General features: G+C 32.0%; 2 protein-coding genes across 3 annotated transcripts in view; one reads left to right on the top strand and one right to left on the bottom strand.

The window, feature by feature from the left end:
- LOC114331115 (uncharacterized) overlaps positions 1-17,554 on the top strand; it is a 276,343-nt gene that overhangs the window by 30,404 nt on the left and 228,385 nt on the right. The gene's annotated exons all lie outside the window — the stretch shown is intronic.
- The window catches only part of LOC114331118 (probable phosphoserine aminotransferase), a 99,855-nt gene that overhangs the window by 40,208 nt on the left and 42,093 nt on the right, over positions 1-17,554 (bottom strand). Inside the window, exon 2 of the mRNA XM_050649716.1 lies at positions 6,538-6,668. Within this exon, the coding sequence (XP_050505673.1) occupies positions 6,538-6,668 (131 nt within the window). The remainder of the gene's footprint in view (positions 1-6,537; positions 6,669-17,554) is intronic.

The raw sequence follows: 17,554 nt of genomic DNA, 5'->3' as shown, positions 1-17,554 counted from the left end.
ATTTGGGTGTAATTGGGAGTGGGAAAAACAAGAGAAGTAAAGAAGTAACCGAGCGAATACTAGCCGACAACAAAACATGCTGGAGATACCAGAAACTAATGAAGAACAAAAACTTATCCAGAAATGCAAAACTGAAAATACAGAGATGAACAATCAGACCAGTAATTACATACGCATCTGAGACAATGCCCTTACAGATAAAGATGAAGACAGACTAAGAATATTTGAAAGGAAAATCTTCAGATGAATTATGAGCCAATTATATTCCAATAATAATGGAAAACGGGGAAATGAGAAGAAGAATGAAAATGAACCAAGAAATAAGAGACATAATTAAGGGAGAAGTTATGGTTAGATTTATTAAAGCGCAGAGGCTGAGATGGCTGGGACACGTAGAGCGAACGAGCGAAGGATAAACGACCTATTGATTAAGAAAATCACCAAATGTAAGCCAAAAACTGAAAGACCAAGGGAAAGACCTAGAGAGAGCGATGGAAGGACCAGGTGATGAGAGATATCAAAATACTGAGAAACTGAGCAAGTGAATGGACCTATGCACTGATCGAAATGAACTAAAAAGGGAAGTTCCCTAGGTTGGCTGTATACCATATAGTTAAAAAACTCTAACCTGAAGTAAAAACCACTTCTATGTAATTGGTATATTTATTAAAAATTTAAAAATCCCAATGGATTGAATAAAATCCATTAGTACTCAGTACGTCTCCTATGATCAATTAGGAGACGTACTGAGTGATATTCCAGCGGAGGAGAAAGTTATAATAGGAGGGGATTTCAATGCACATGTGGGCCAAGCCAAGACAGGATATGAAACAATACATGGGGGATTAGGCTTTGGAACTAGAAATGAAGCTGGAGATGACATGCTAGAATTAGCAACAGCTTTGGATATGGCGATTGTTAACACATTCTTTAAAAAGAGAGAAACTCAACTTATTACCTACAAAAGTGGACAACATCAATCCCAAATAGACTACTTCATGATAAGGAAAGAAGACATACGTGAATGCAAGGACTGCAAGGTAATAGTTAGTGAGACAGTAAGCCAACAACATAAGCTGATTGTTCTGGACATCGAAGTAAAAAGCGAAACTAAACAAAAATATCGGAGAGGACCACAAAAAATCAAGTGGTGGATGCTAAAAGATGAGAAGGAAGGTCTATTCAGGGAAAGAATAGTAGAAAAAATATGTTGGAACATGAAAGGAAGCCCTAACACAATTTGGAGAAAAATGGCCAATATTATTAGAGAGACGGCTATTGAAATACTTGGGAAAACGTCAGGAAAGAAGTTTGAGGATAAAGAGACTTGGTGGTGGTCAAATGAAGTACAAGGAAAAATAAAAGAGAAGAGAAAATTGTATAAAAAGTGGCAAGAAACCAGATCGGACATAGATCTTCAAAACTATATGGTCGCCAAAAAGGAAGCGAAAGTAGCAGTAGCAAAAGCTAAGGCAGAAGCGTATTCAAACCTATACGATCAACTTGATACCAGGGAAGGCGAAACGAAGATATATAAAATAGCCAAACAGAGAGCAAAGAAAGCAAAAGATTTTAATCAGATTAGATGTATCCGACATGAAAATAATAAAATACTAGTTAACGAAAGGGATGTCAAAAAGAGATGGAGAAACTACTTTGACAGCTTATTAAATGAAGAATTTGACAGACAGCCTGTAGAGTCAACGGAGACAGTAGCAGCAATGGTCACCAAAATAACCAACGAGGAAGTGGCTCAAGCGCTTCAAAAAATAAAGAAAGGAAAAGCGGTAGAACCAGATGATATTCCTGGGGAAGTATGGAGAGCATTGGGAGAGACAGGAACAAGGTGGCTAGCAGGTCTATTTAATAGAATTATGGAAGTTGGACAAATGCCAGACGAATGGAGAAGCAGTATACTGGTACCTGTTTACAAAAACAAGGGAGATATACAACAATGTACAAACTACAGGGCTATAAAACTGCTTAGCCACACCATGAAAATATGGGAAAGAGTAATTGATAGACGGATACGTGAAGAGACATAATTATCCGAGAATCAATTTGGCTTTATGCAGGGTAGATCAACAACAGATGCAATTTTCATTATAAGGCAGTTGATGGAAAAATGCAGGAGTAAAGAAACAAACGCTCATATGGTATTCATTGATCTTGAGAAAGCATATGATAGAGTTCCTCGAGAGGTTCTGTGGTGGGCACTCAATAAGAAAGGAGTCCCTGGTGAATATGTAAAGATTGTGAGGGATAGGTATGAGGGAGTAACGACTAGTGTTAGGACAGGTGTGGGAGAGACTGATAAATTTCATGTGAAAGTATTAGCTTAGTCCGTACTTATTCTCATTAGTTTTGGACCAGATAACAACGAAAATACAGGGTAACATTCCATGGTGCTTAATGTATGCTGATGATGTCGTGTTAGTAGGAAATAGTGAAAGAGACTTAGAACAAAAACTGGAACAGTGGAGACAAGCTCTGGAGGAAAAAGGTTTAAAACTTAGTAGGACAAAAACAGAGTATTTGGAATGTTCATTTAAAAATGGAGCTACTACAAATAAAATGGTATCTTTGGATGGTGAAATGATTGTAAAAAGCAATAGTTTTAAGTACCTAGGATCGGTATTACAGAGTAATGGAGAAATAGATGGAGATGCATGCAGTAGAATTAGGGCTGGATGGATGAAGTGGAAAGAAGCGAGTGGTGTGTTGTGTGACAGAAAAATTCCAATGAAGCTGAAGGGAAAATTCTATAAAACAGCCATAAGACCAGCTATGACGTACGGAACTGAATGTTGGGCAGTGAAAAAGAAAGAGGAACAGCGAATGCATGTGGCGGAAATGAGAATGCTTAGATGGATGAGTGGAGTGACAAAGAAGGATAAAATTAGAAATGAGTATATTAGGGGAAGTCTAGGTGTGGCACCAATTGATGCCAAAATGAGAGAGCATAGGTTAAGATGGTTTGGTCATGTTCAACGTCGAGACGTTAACCACCCAATACGAAGAATAGCTGAAGTGCAGATTCCTGGAAGGAGTAGGAGAGGAAGACCAAAGAAGACCTGGGGGGAGACGATAAGGCAGGACATGTTGGTAAAGGGGATTAACATTGATATGGCCCAAGATAGAATTGTGTGGAGAAATGCAATTAGGGAAGCCGACCCCGCATAGGGATAAGGCAAAGAGAATGGATGAATGGATTGAATAAAATGTGTCCAATTCAGAACGTTTTCGGACCTATCAGTCCATCATCAGTGAATCTAAAATAGAATAAGTAATCTCACTATTAAAATTGAAAGATGGTTGAAATTTTGAAAGTTAAAAAATGTGGTTATGATTACTTACTCGAATACTTGCTAAATAGCCCCAGAGCCAAACAATGGTTGAATTTATAATTCAATCTACATTATGTCATAGTAATATTGAACACGATGTTAAAAGATATAACCTCCGGAAACATGGTGAAACCCTACCAGGAAACTTAAACAACCATCTTAGGCCAACGTTGACTACCAAGTGTCAAAAGTTTGTAAAGAACTGTTTGGAGTGACATTGACAGTAGAGAAAAAGGTAGTCGATTTTCAAAGGTTTTAACAAAAGGTCATGATCCAAAACATTGATACAGTGGAACCTCGATAACTCGGATTAATCGGGACCGCGGCCGATCCGGGTTATCGAAAATCCGGGTTAGCCGGAGAATGTGGTAAAAATTAATAAAATACGGTATACTTACAGATAAACTCCGTTAGAATTGAAATAACATGAAATATATATATATATATATATATAAATATGCACAGTACCTACACATCTAAATTACTAAAAACACGCAAACACAAACGTAAGCAAACGGAAGGGAACAATACAAGACTATAGTACAGTCAGATTGTGACTGCAATACAGTCACAATCGGAACGATTTAAGAACAGTGAAAACTAAGACCATTGTTTAAAAAGAATTTTTTAAATAGTCTTTTAGTCATTTTAAACAATGCTGTTTGAAATGAATAAAGGAATACTACAGACAGGTGCCTATTGTTTGTGCAGGCGTGTGCCATGAGTAATTTTTACTATCGTATAGTTCAAATTACACAAGATACACATTATCTTTCAAATATTATATTACATACCTACATTTTTATTGTTGAAATGTTTATCTGATAATTAACTATTTTGATGGGAAATAAGTCACAATTAAATTGAAAAATACTTTTATTAACGTTTCGACGTCCAAATCGGGTGTCGTGTCAAAATACAAAATATGTACTGAAAATCAAAAAACAAAATCGGTCCGGATTAGCCGGACTTCCGGGTTATCGGGGGCCGACTTATCGGGGTTCCACTGTAATATGATAAAGATTTTAATATCTGAAAATGTCCAACATTTAAATCTATTGTTTTTTAAAAAGAAAATTGTGTTTTCCAAAATTTTTGAATATAAAATTATTTTAATTTGACTGTATACTATGAAATTAAACTGATCAAATTGATTAAAAAGGAAGTATGAGCTGCTATTAATAATGATAAACAAAAGATAAAAACAGATGATGGTGAGAGAGGAGAAATAATAAATTTTAAATTGGAATATTATTTACAAAGGAATTAACAGGTTGGCAAAATTATTTATATCTATATTGTATTATTGGTGGTTGTATATGTAAAAGGGAAATTATTTTTATTTAAATGTAAATGAAAATTGTTAAAATAATGGATTGGAGTTATGATACAGTCAGTTTAATAGTATGAAATATGTAAATTAAAAGGATTGTAATTATTATGAGATATTTTTAAAAATATGAGAAAATTCTTGTGACAAAGTGGGAATATGTAAAATTGAAGATAAAGAAATGTGTGATTATGATTATAGCTGAGTCCAGTTGATACAAAAATGAAATTAAAATGAAATTAATAGTGAAAAAATGTACTGAATAAAATAAAATTAGTAAAACCAAATTAAGAGAACGAATATTGATATAATTTAATTGTACTAATGACGGGTTTGAATGTGAGAACTGAAATTAAGTGATGAAATGTTAATTGGAGAGGTAAAATATATTTGGAAACAGTCAAAGACAAAAAGTATAGGACTGTGGTGTAAGATCGAAGGACAAGTGTAATAAGGGAAAGAGAAGGATTGAGAAACGAGGGGGTGTGAAAGTTAAACTGAATGAAGTACCTAATGAAATGAAAGAGAAGTGAGAATATGGTAGGGTGAATTAAATGGGTTTAGGTTAATAGGGGTTCATGTAGTTAGTAATGATTAGTGGAGTTTAAAGGAGTGGATTAAAGGAGTTTGGAAACAGTGAGGGAAAGAAGAACATACTTGAAAAGGGGGGTGACTAAGTTAAAGAAGAGAGAGAATAGGATAGAAGAAGAGAAAGTTGTAAGTAATAGGAATTATGAGAATAATTGACGGTGAATGGGGACAAAATTGCGGTTAAGGGATGTTTGTCTATTGACACAGTTGGGACTCTTCTTCAGGTCTTTGACAATTTCCAAATCTTCGTATAAGTCTAAACGGAGTGTATTTTTTTTGTTGAATATTGTGTATCAACTGGACACCTTCAGGAATCTTAAGTTCATGTTTATTGACTTTTAAATGGTGTGAAAAGGCTGAAGTGGTATCTCTCTGACTGTGTTGTGCAGATCGGGTAGAAAGGGATCTGTAAGTTCTGCCGATGTAGGTGGCATCACAATCTGAACAAGAGAGTCTGCATACCCCACTCCGGTTCATATAATGGATAGGATCTTTGGTATTAGTTAAGCTTTTGTTGAGAGTATTATTGACTTTAAATGAGATTTTGATATTGTCACAAGAATTAGAAATGATATGTTTGACTCTTTCAGATAATTTGGACTTATTGAATGGTAAGGAGGCATAACTTGGAGTAGTTGTGGATGATGTAGAGAAAGGGGATTGTTGAAGTAACTTAAGTTCTCTTTTTTGTTGAAGTTTGTTGATGATGTCGAGGTCATAACCATTGTTGACTGCAATCTGTTTGATAATGTTCAATTCTTTGTCGAATTCAGTTGTGGATAAAGGAATATAGTTTAATCTATGTACAAAACTGAGAAAGGCAGAGAGTTTATACGATAGAGGGTGATTAGAAGTAGAATGGATAACATGATCTGTCTGTGTTAGTTTACGGTAGATACCAAAGTGGAAGTGGTCATGTAGTTTGGTAATAGATAGATCCAGAAAGTTAATGGAGTTAGAAGATTCTAGTTCCATAGTAAAGGTGATTTTAGGATGGATTTGATTAAATGAGTTTAAGATGATTTCTATAAATATATCTTCCCCTTATATATTTTTTTCAGGTCTTTCTTTGAGGTTATATCGATTAGATTTTTTCCCACCCAGTCATTTTTGGAATTTCTTCCGTTCACCAATGGAGACAATTAGGGCGATTGGTAACAATAAGATCAATATCTCTTAATATTCTTCTTCCTTCTGTTGTTTAGCCAATTATATGATTCTGAAAGGTAGGTAGTTGCAGTACGTAATAATATAAAAATTTATACTTACAGTAAGTTACGTAATGTTTTTTGTGCATTTGCATTTATTTCTGCATATTCGTCACTCCTGTGACTTATTTCGGTTATACTCATACCAGTTTCTCCATAAGAAAGAATTTCTTTCTGAATATCTTCAAGAACCTAGAACGTATATATCGGTAATAAAATTTTTGAATTTTTACAACCTGTATGACTAAATCCATTCTTAATCTCAAAAGTTATAGAGTATTCTCCCTATATCCTAAAACTTTCTGAAGTTAGACATTGTCATTCTCGTTAATAGGATAAGTTTTTCTGGTATACCTACCAAGCTCACGCATTGATTGGTATAATATAGTACATTTTAATAATAAATGCAATCTTATGACCCAAAAACAGCGACACAATGGCAGCTATGTACGCATTTGATCCCGCTTGGCGGCGCTAGTGTAGTTGGAGGTCAACGTTTTGACAATTCGTGAAGTTTGTATATGGTGTTTTTGATTACGATTTAACAAATATTAATTTATGGCCGAAAAATACGGATTTTGGGCTGTTTGTGCGTTGAAAAACGAATTGAGGAGAAGGAATACGAGAGTTACTGGAAAAAAGGAAGCCCTTATCGAATGATAAACTATATTAATCATGGACTCAATGTTTGATTTCTATAGCTCAGATGGTATAGATCTGACGGTATTTATTTGGTATTGACTCACTCCCACGACGAGTCTAGTGTGTATATGATATCTGCCTTACTTTTTTATCAATTTAAAATTCCCAAATAAGTGCGCTCAGCATTAATTTTTGTGTCTATCTCATTTAAAAATGTGATATTTTCAAAATATGGCCGCCATGACAGTTGCGCATTTGGGGTAAATTTGGTTTAAGCATGGATTGAGCGCAGCTGAATCTGCAATGTTGCCTTATTTAAAAAAATTATAATTCCTTATAGAAATATAGAATGTGTTAATTTAATTAAGTATAATTATTTTGGTGTTCGTCTAGGTGAAAGGCGACATTAAATTTAAGGTGAAATTAGAAAAAATTAGGATTATGTTTGATCAGGATTTAGTCATTAAAGAATATTTGAATGGTACTAGGTCACTTTAATTTTCAGTTAGTAACTTGTTTATATTATTTTTGATTAGGTTAGGTTTGATCAGGTTATGTTTTAGTCATTTTAAAGCATATTTTAAAGATAATATGTCACTTAAATTTTCAGTTATTAACTTGTTTATATTATTTTCGATGCCGCTAGGTTAGGTTTGGTCAGGATATGTTTTAGCTACTACAAAATATTGGGAACTTGGGAATTATTTCAAATTATTATTTCATATTTTTCTATATTATTACTTCAAATATAATTTTTTTTATATGGTCACTTCATAAAAAGCGGTTTTAGATGTGGCAACAGTGTGATGTGAATGTATATAAAATTGCATAGCTTAATCCATGCGTTTATAATAAATTTTGATCTGAATTTTATAGTGAAGTATTCTATTTTTTACAGTCGAATCTAGTGGCAATACGTAATCTGTTTCAACAAATTTTCTATTGCATATACATACGTGCATTTATTTTCAGCACATATTTATCGCTTCTTATTGCTACAATCCACTTTTTTCTCATCAGAATATCTTTGGGAAACCTGTGTCCTGATGTTCTTGATGAGCACAAATGCACAGCACAACATTGAGGGATTTTGTGCTCTTAAGTTTAATTCACACAGCGAAACAAATATGCAATATTTACTTAGAAATAGATTGATTTAAAGTGTTGACGTAAGTTGAGGTGACCTCCAACTACACGAGTGCCATCTACGTTGAGCTTTTCAGATTAGCTGCCATTACTACGACTACCTAGTTACCTACGTTAGTCAAAATAACTGTGTCGCTTCATTTTTGACTTCAAATATCTCGAAAAATATTGACTTTATCGTTACGAATGGTATTATTATACCTATGTATACGTCTATTATTTAATATTTACATAGAATCTATTGGAGAATCGAACAATAATTATTTCACTGAAATAGCAATTCCGCCAATGGTGTATAGAATTTGGAAAGGGTTAAGCATTCGCTTTCCCCTGTCGTACAGCTCTGGTAATAGCCAGAAACGTTTATTTAACATAATTTAGTAGGGAGTACAGTACTTACACTTCCTGCCAAGTAGTGGGTTTCAAAGTATTGTGTACCTACAAATAATTTTTAAATGAGCTGCGACTCAGTATTCACATTTTATTTAAATGATTAGGCTTAAACCTCACTATTTTGAGCCCAGAAATCTACAGTTACAATATTTCCAATTATAAATGAAACACACATTTGACTCGCTCAGAGCAACAGTGGCCTAACCCCAAAAACCATGTTTTGAGATAACTGCAATCTTTGCATTCGTATTTTCAGATTTCCACTATAGTGCAGTCACTGAAGGTTTTCACCTCCGATTTCGTTGAACCTCCATCGATTTTCATGAAAATTGGTGAGTAGTTAGAGTATACCTCAAGGAACAAAGGTGACATGATGCCAACTTGCGCTTTTACCCTGAGGGTGGATGCCACCCCTTCTCGGGGGTGAAAATTATTTCGTTAAAAATAATACCATAGATCGATAGAGGGACAAATTCTAAGCAAAATTTGTTATATAAAGTTATTAACATAAATCAATACTTTTTGAGTTATTAAAGATCAAAGATTGTATTTTTTTGTAAAAAAATGCATGTTTTAAATCAATTTTTCACGTACAACTCAAAAACTATAAGCTTTTACAAAAAAGTTATTACTACCAAAATAAAACAAATAAAAAACTGAAAACACTTCTCATTTAAAGCACTACACTAATGCTAATTCAAAGCGAGTTATGGGTAATTGAAGGTACTTATATTTTTTTCGACGAGTACGCAAATCTAAGTATTCAAGCTTAAATAACGGGAAGATATACCTACCATTTTATAAAATATACCTACTTAACACTTGTCAAAGTATGTACTTCGAAATACCTATCAAACAAGCTCCAGAAGAAGTTAATAGCATCAAAATTAAGCAAGTTATGATGAAAATAAGAGAACCCTTTGATTTTCTTTTGGAAAAAGTGAAAAATAAAACATACACCATTTCCACAAAAATTAAAATTTATAGAAATTCTTACAACAGTTTCTTTATATTAGCATAAGTAATGATTTAAACAATTTTGAATGATTTAGAATGCATATTAAAAAAAAGGTATAATTTAAAAAAATCAGAATTTTTCAAATGATCGTAATTTTCATTTTCTTTTAATAACAACTCCAAAAATACTCAATATACGAAAAAAATGATATATAACGAAATTTTAGTTTTTTCTGTACCCAATATTCTACATTTTTTACTATTTCTGTAGGGTACAAAATAATTCAGATAGAAACGTTTAAAGGTTTTCGAGAACCATGTAACCGGGGCAATTTAACCTTTTATTTTTAAAAAAGTAAGGGGTTTAAAAGATTAAATTCAACGTGTTTTAAAAGCTCTTAGTCTTAGCTTTCAAATGGGTTTTAAGCGAATCTGATAACTCAAAATTAACGGAGTTATTAAAAAAAAACAATAATATTTTTTGGAAACATTTTTAAAAGATAACTTTTGAAAAATTTTTGGCGCATAAATTTTAATGTTATCAACTTGTTCGTGGGCTCATCTGATAGATATTTTTAAATACTTTGACAAAATTTAATTAAAAAGTTCATGTTATAAAATGCATCATTTGCCCGTTATCTAAGCTTGAATACTTAGATTTGGGTAGTCGCCAAAAAAATATACATTCAATTAGGTACCTATGCTATAACTCACTTTTCATTAACACTAAAAGGTTTTTCTAGTAGGGAATTTATTTAATTTTTTATTAACTTCTATTTTGTTTATAATAAATTTTTCAAAAAAACTTATAGTTTTTGAATTATTTATAAAAAATCGGTTAAAAACATGCATTTTTCTCACGAAAAATTAAAATATTTAATCTTTAATAACAAGTTATGATTTATTTCAATAACTTTATCTAACAAATTTTGCTTAGAGTTAGTCCCTCTATCGAATTATGGTGTTATTTTTAATAAAATAATTTTCACCCCCGAGAAGGGGTAGCATCCAGCTCAGGGTAAAAGCGCAAGTTGGCACGATGTCAGCTTTGTTCCTTGAGATATTCTCTAACCACTTATTCCTTTTCCAAAGTCAGTTTGCCAAGTGTTGGCTTTTGAGATTCTTTGATGTAAATGCCGACCATTGGCGTGGAAATTAAGAAAAAGGATCAGTTCGTCAAACGCATATTTCAAGAAAAATCATATAATTTTTATTAATTTTTGCATAATTATAATCAGGAAAATCTCCTAATTTTTGGGCAGAAATTGTTTAAAACAATTTTTTAAACAAATTTATCACCTTTTGTGCTCCAAAAAATATTGTTTTAGGTTTTTGGGTGACTCTAAATAAGAAAGTTACTGTGTCATTTTTCTCAAAAGTTATAGTTTTCGAGTTATAGGCGATTTAATATCTGAAAAATGCGAAAATACGCATTTTGGATGCTTAAAACTCATATATAATTTATATTTAAATTATTATCTTTGAGGTTCTCAAGAGCTTAAATTGAAGTTAAAATATTAATTTTGAATATTCTGAACAGTAATCGGGTCTAACTTCAATTTAGACCGTTGTTTTTTAATTGTTAATTATGCGCATCCATCACATGTTTATGCCGTAAACTATTTCAAAAATCTCTTATTTTGTTTTGTTCTGAAAAACATTTTTTTGTTTCTAAACATTTTTTCATTCTAAACAACAAAGGTTTCCTGTCATTTTCTAAAAAAGTTAATAGTTTTCGAGTTCTAAGCGATTTAAAATCTGAAAACAGCAAAAATAGACATTTTCGAGGCTTGAAAACTCATATGTAAGTTATAATTTTTGAGGTTATCGTGTGCTTAAATTGAATTCTAAACATTCATTTCCAAGATACTGAAGAGAAATTGGGTCTAACTTTAATTTAGACCGTTGTATTTTAATTGTTAATTATGCGCGTCTATCCGACTTTTATGCCGTATACCATTTCAGAACCATCTCTTATGAACTTCTCAGAAAAATGAGAAGAAATATTTTGTGTTTAGAATGGCCTACAAAATCTAAAAAAAATGTTTTTTAGGGTTAAATAAGAGATTTTTGAAATACTATACAGCATAAAATCGGATGGGCGCGCATAATTGTCTAGACCCGGTTACTATTCAGAATCTTGAAAATGAATATGTAAACTTCAATTTAAGCTCTTGACAACTATGCTTCTTTTCATGAGCATTTTTCAGTGCGTCACAAATGATAGAAAAAAAGGTAAGTCCGTGATCACGGTTATTAGACTTTATTACGGTTGTCTTGTCCGACGGTGGTGGGGAGACTTATATTTTTGACTTTACGTCACAAGAGTTTACATTCCCGTATTTTTAAATGATTTTCGATCATTAAATGTGTATATATGTGTATTATTTGTGTTATTACGAAATAATTAGACAAATAGTACACATTTTATCTTATACCGGGTGGTGAATCGTAAAAAGGGCCATAGGAAACTCAATGTAAAATTCTGAATTGTTGAATTCCTGCTTCCCTAATTATTTTACATCAAAAGTCATGAGAGAATACTTGTAGAGAATTAAAATCTCTGTATTAAAATCAAAAGTTAAAATTGTTCTACGATTTAAATGCATTCCAAAATTTTGAAAAATATGATACATTTGCCACAATAGGTATGCGTGCAAAAAAGTAAGGCCACACATTACTATTTAACTGACAGTGCTCACACCATTGACTGAATAAAAAAATCTTTATTATTAATCCTTTCTCCGCAACTGAGGGTATCTTATCAACTGTATTGTTTTTCAATAGATGATAAAATAAAAATATTGAGAGTTCAAAAATGTGAACATTATTGCATTGTGTGTGGCCTAAGTTTGGGCTAAAAACTAAAATGTATTACATTTTTACAAAATTTTGGAATATGTTTAATTACGTAGACCAATTTTAACAGTTATTTCCAATACAGATTTCAATCCTCTACAAATAGTTTCTAATGTATTTTGATGTACAATAATTATTAGGGAAGCTGGAATTCAACAGTTCAGAATTTTACATTGAGTTAATGCAAAATTTTGACGCATGTCAAAATTCTCAATGTGTTTTAATTGTATTCATTTTTTTCGAATCCTGAGAAAACTAATAAATATTTTTGAAAAATTTAAACTCAGAATGAAAGACTACATTATTACCGAGGGCTGAAAGTCCCTGAAAACTTCTATAATGTTTATTTTAATAAGTTACAGGGCTGAAAATAAAAGAGAAGTGTGATATTTAATTTCAAATTTTTCAAATAGAATCTGCTTGTTTGTTCTAAGGGGCTTTCCGCCCTCGGTAATAATGTAATCTTGCATCCTGCGTTTAAATTTGTCTAAAATACTTGGTTTTCTCAGGATTCGAAAAAAATCATATTACGATTCAAATGACAGTAAACTCTCGTGACGTAATCTCACCCTTAATGTTCATTGGTTAGTCGATTTAGGCAACCGTAGTAATGTCTAAGAACCGTGGTCCGTGATAATATACATTTTAGTGACATGACATTTTAGTTAAATCTGACAGTTGCAACATTTTATTTGCAATTTGGCATAAAATCAAATCAATTAGGTATTGCATTTATAAAATGGTATTTTCTTTGATTTGTATAGTCTTATAAATTATTCAGATTATATTCGTAGATATATTATATAATTCGCAAATTATTTTGTTTTCGATTATGGCGCCATCTATTGACAACTAGAATAAATGTTATAAAATGTCACCGACGAAATGTAAACACCGACGTGCGTTTTTTTCTGTCACATACAATTTAATGCCTTAGAAAGAAATCGAAAAACTGTAACGCACTGAAAATCCTCAAGAGAAAAAGCATATTCGCATTTTTCAGATCGCCTATAACTTGATTCGCGTATAAACTCAAAAACTATCAACTTTTGAGAAAAAATGACAGGGTACATGTCTTGTTTAGAATGACCAAGAAATTTAAAAAAATATATTTTGGAGCAAAAAGGTGATGTTTTAAATTTGGTTAAAAAAATTGTTTAAACAAATTCTGCACAAAAAATAGCTCGGCGCCCTTCAGCTATGTTTAAGGGGATATTTTTTAACAGGAATCTGCAAAGAAATCGAATTATAATTTTTTTCAGATTAGAACGTCCTCACAATATGTACTATCTACCTATTTTCTTTATAATAAACTAATATGTTATATACTGTTCATTGATAAACGTCCTTTGCAGCAGTGTCAACCCTACCCAGTTTTTTATTTCGTCGCTTTCGTTTTAAGGAACGATATGTAACAGTTTCTAATTTAACAATTTTATAGATCGTCTTATACCCGATTTTTGTTAATTCCTGAATTCTCGAAACAATTGCATTATCAGTCATTCTAGTATATATTTTTTAAACGAGTTCACATTGAACGTGCAAATCGTTATTTTTTAATCCGGTTAATTTTTAGTAGCAAAAGATAACCTAACCTTCCAGTTACAACTCCGCCACTGTTGGATGAACACATTTTGGTTGTAGAGACACAGGATGTGCCGCGGTGTTGTTATCGTGAAAAACGATGCCAAGTTAACGTTAGGCAGAGTAGGGAAGAACTAATACTAATAAACTAATAGTGTTCTTTTGTTGTTGAATTGAAACGAAATATATAAGTAATGTATGTGAGCATCACAGTTTGGTTTTTTATTACTTAAAATTTGATACTTTCGATGTTTAAACTTGTTTTACTAACATTAAAGCAAATTCTTAATATCTTGTCTCTTATTCTAAAATCATCAACATGGCAACGTCAATGTAAAACGAGCTTCTCAATTTTGTCCAGACTACAGTGTTGCCGATACTCAAAAATTTCTTTAAAGTATAATATATACAAAGTTGCTTCAATTTATTAGTAAAGGCCCATTGAAATTTTAAGTACCTAGGTTAACTAATTTATATATTTTTTAAGAATTTTTTCATATTATCTTTCTAACAGTGTCATTGACTAACAATTGAATACTAAAGTAGGGAAAACATTTTCAGAATATATAAACTTTGGAATTTTAGGAAATATATCTGACAACCTTGATTCGAAAGCCGGTCTCTTTGATATCAATATGACTGCTGATTATGTTGGAAAATTATTAGTGGATAAACTTGTACCACCAATTTTCATGCAAATCGATGCAGGTTCAACGAAATCGGAGGTAGTAGCTCATATCCACCTTCAGTGTTCAGTGACTGCATTACTATGCTTATGGGATGGCGCGACAAATTATGTAGCGCCATTTAACCAAATATAGAGGTAGGTTGTGTAGACCCTTGTTAATCTGAAGATTTATGGTTGCTGCTTTTATTGATATATCAATCTAAAAATGCGTGATTTGTGGCTTAGGCCACCTGTTGCTCTGAGCACCTCAATTTTATGACTAAGGTCACTACATAAACATAATATTATGTATTCCTATCTTATTAAAAAAAACGTTGTTAATAGACAACAAAGCCTAGGTGATTTTTAACTATTGTTTACCTTTTTAAAACATTTGTATTGTTTAACGCAGATAACACATAGAAAAATATACAAAAAAATATGTCAATATTTGATTAGTTATGGCGCAATTGATAAAACAATCTTAATGTATGTTTTGTTCAAAAACTGCATGCTGAATTATTGTTCTAGAATTAGAACGTCGAGATAAGCAGAGAGGAATCTACTTAATATGCAGTTTACTGCAGATTATAATATTATACAGTATGGTGCAAATGAAAGGAATAAATTCGTTATTTCGTAAATTGGCGACTTTAAGGAAAAATCCCGAAAAGCTCGATTTTTATTTTTAAATTGTGATTTTTTGGCATATATATGCCAAAAGTCATCCTTCTGAGGGTGATGACGTAACCGATGAGTTTTTTAAATGAGACTAGGGTTCGTGTGCTAGCTCATATTCAGTAATGTAAACATTACTATCATAATTATTATTGTTAATTAATTTAATTGACAAAAAACAAGAATGTATGTAATTTATTTAATTCAAAATACATTTTAATGTTTTCAGAAATCAGAAAAAAAAATTTTACCAAATAAACATTGCTTTTCGCTTAACTTTAATTATTTAAACTTCAAAGAAGCTGGCGGGAGCTGGCTTGAACATTGAATTTAATCGAAAAGCAATGTTTATGTGTTAAATAAGCATTTTTTTTGTTTCTGGCAACAGTAAAATGTACTTTGAATTAAATAAATTACATACATTCTTCTTTTTATTGTCAATTAATTTAATTTAAAAATGTTTTTGGACACTGTATAAATAATTATATTAATGTATATATTGCTGAACAAAGAATTGAGTAACCTTGCAAATAAGCTAGCATACGACCCCTATTCCCATTTAAAAAAATCATCGATTACATCATCATGCCTAGGTGGATGACGTCACTCGTATGATATTCATGACAAAATATAATTTAAAAATAAAAATCGACCTGTTTCGGGATTTTTCCTTAAAGTCACTGGTTTACAAAATAACGAATTAATCAGAATGTTGTATTATACATATACACAGGGCGTTTCATTAATACTTGGAAATATTTTAACTGTAGATTCCTGGGCTCAAAATATTACGGTTTAACCCAAATCACCTGGTCCGAAACTGCTTCCTAAGGAAGCAAGAGCTCTTTGAAGATGGCGTCTTATAATTAGTTTTTTTAAATACCTCCAGAACGTTTCTATTTAGAAAAAACGAAAATTGGTACGCCTGTTTATTTTCCAGAGGTAAATCGATTCCATAAATTGCGAACTCTTAGTACCGGTCATAGGCGTCCATTTTAGGTACGGCAAAGGTTATTTTATCGCACAACATTTTGGTCTTTTAAGAATTTTTGATACTGGGTAATTAAAATGTGAGGTATTCTAGTACCAAAAGTTACTCTTGCTTTAAGTCGGTAAAATACATCGTTTTTTTTTTAATTTTTTTTCAAATTCAAATAACAAAACATTTTAAAATCGACTTTTCTAGAAAACGGTGTATCCTACCGACTTAAGCAAGAGTACTTTTTAGTACTAGAATACCTATGAATTTAATAATTCAGTTTCAAAAATGCTTAAACGTTAAAGCCAAAAAATTATGTGATAAAATAACCGTTGTCATACCCAAAAGGGACGCCTATGACCGGTACTAAAAATTTCCAATTTATGGAAACGATTTATCTCTGGAAGACAAATAGGGGTACCAGTTTTAGTTTTTCTAAATAGAAGCGTTCTGGAGGTATTTAAACAAGACTTATTACAAGACGCGATCTTCAAAGAGCTCTAGCTCTTTTATAAAGCTTTTTCGGACTAGGTGATTTGAGTTAAATCTTTATACGTGTTAAAAAGTACATTTTTAAGGCTTAAAATTGTACTTTTAACACTTATATCATAAATAACTATTATTTTTATGAGATTTAATTTACGTATTTTTGTAAAGACAATGAAGTCCACTTTGCTACGTAATAAGACGTTTACTCAACACATACGCTACACATGACACTATATTTTGATTGCCAAATCAACTTTACCACATTAATGCCTTGTTGTCGAGACATTTAAGCTAAATAAAAAAGTAGCGTCATTTCAAAGTGAAGACAGTTCAGTGCTCAGTGACACGTTATTTTTTATGTATACTGAAATCTGTCAAAAATATGATGTCATCGCTATCTCTCTTAAAGGACAATATTTACATGTCCTTTTGATATTTAGAATTTACATGTAAAAGTATTTACATGTAGAAGGTCGGTTGGTCGCCCAAGAAAGAGATGGAAGGACGCAGTAGCAGTGATCTACGCAAAATGGGAGTACAGCAATGGGAAATAACTGCTCCGGACCGACAACGATGGAGGGAAATAGTAAACGCGGCCAAGACTCACATAGAGTTGTAGAGCCAAATGCTGATGATAATGAATACTTGTTCAATGCTGATACCATCTACTTCTAATTAACTTTT

This window comes from Diabrotica virgifera, chromosome 4, assembly GCF_917563875.1.
Source record: "Diabrotica virgifera virgifera chromosome 4, PGI_DIABVI_V3a".
Taxonomy (NCBI): Eukaryota; Metazoa; Arthropoda; class Insecta; order Coleoptera; family Chrysomelidae; genus Diabrotica; species Diabrotica virgifera.
Note: the sequence above shows the minus strand (reverse complement) of the source record. Positions and strands in the feature narration are given on the sequence as shown.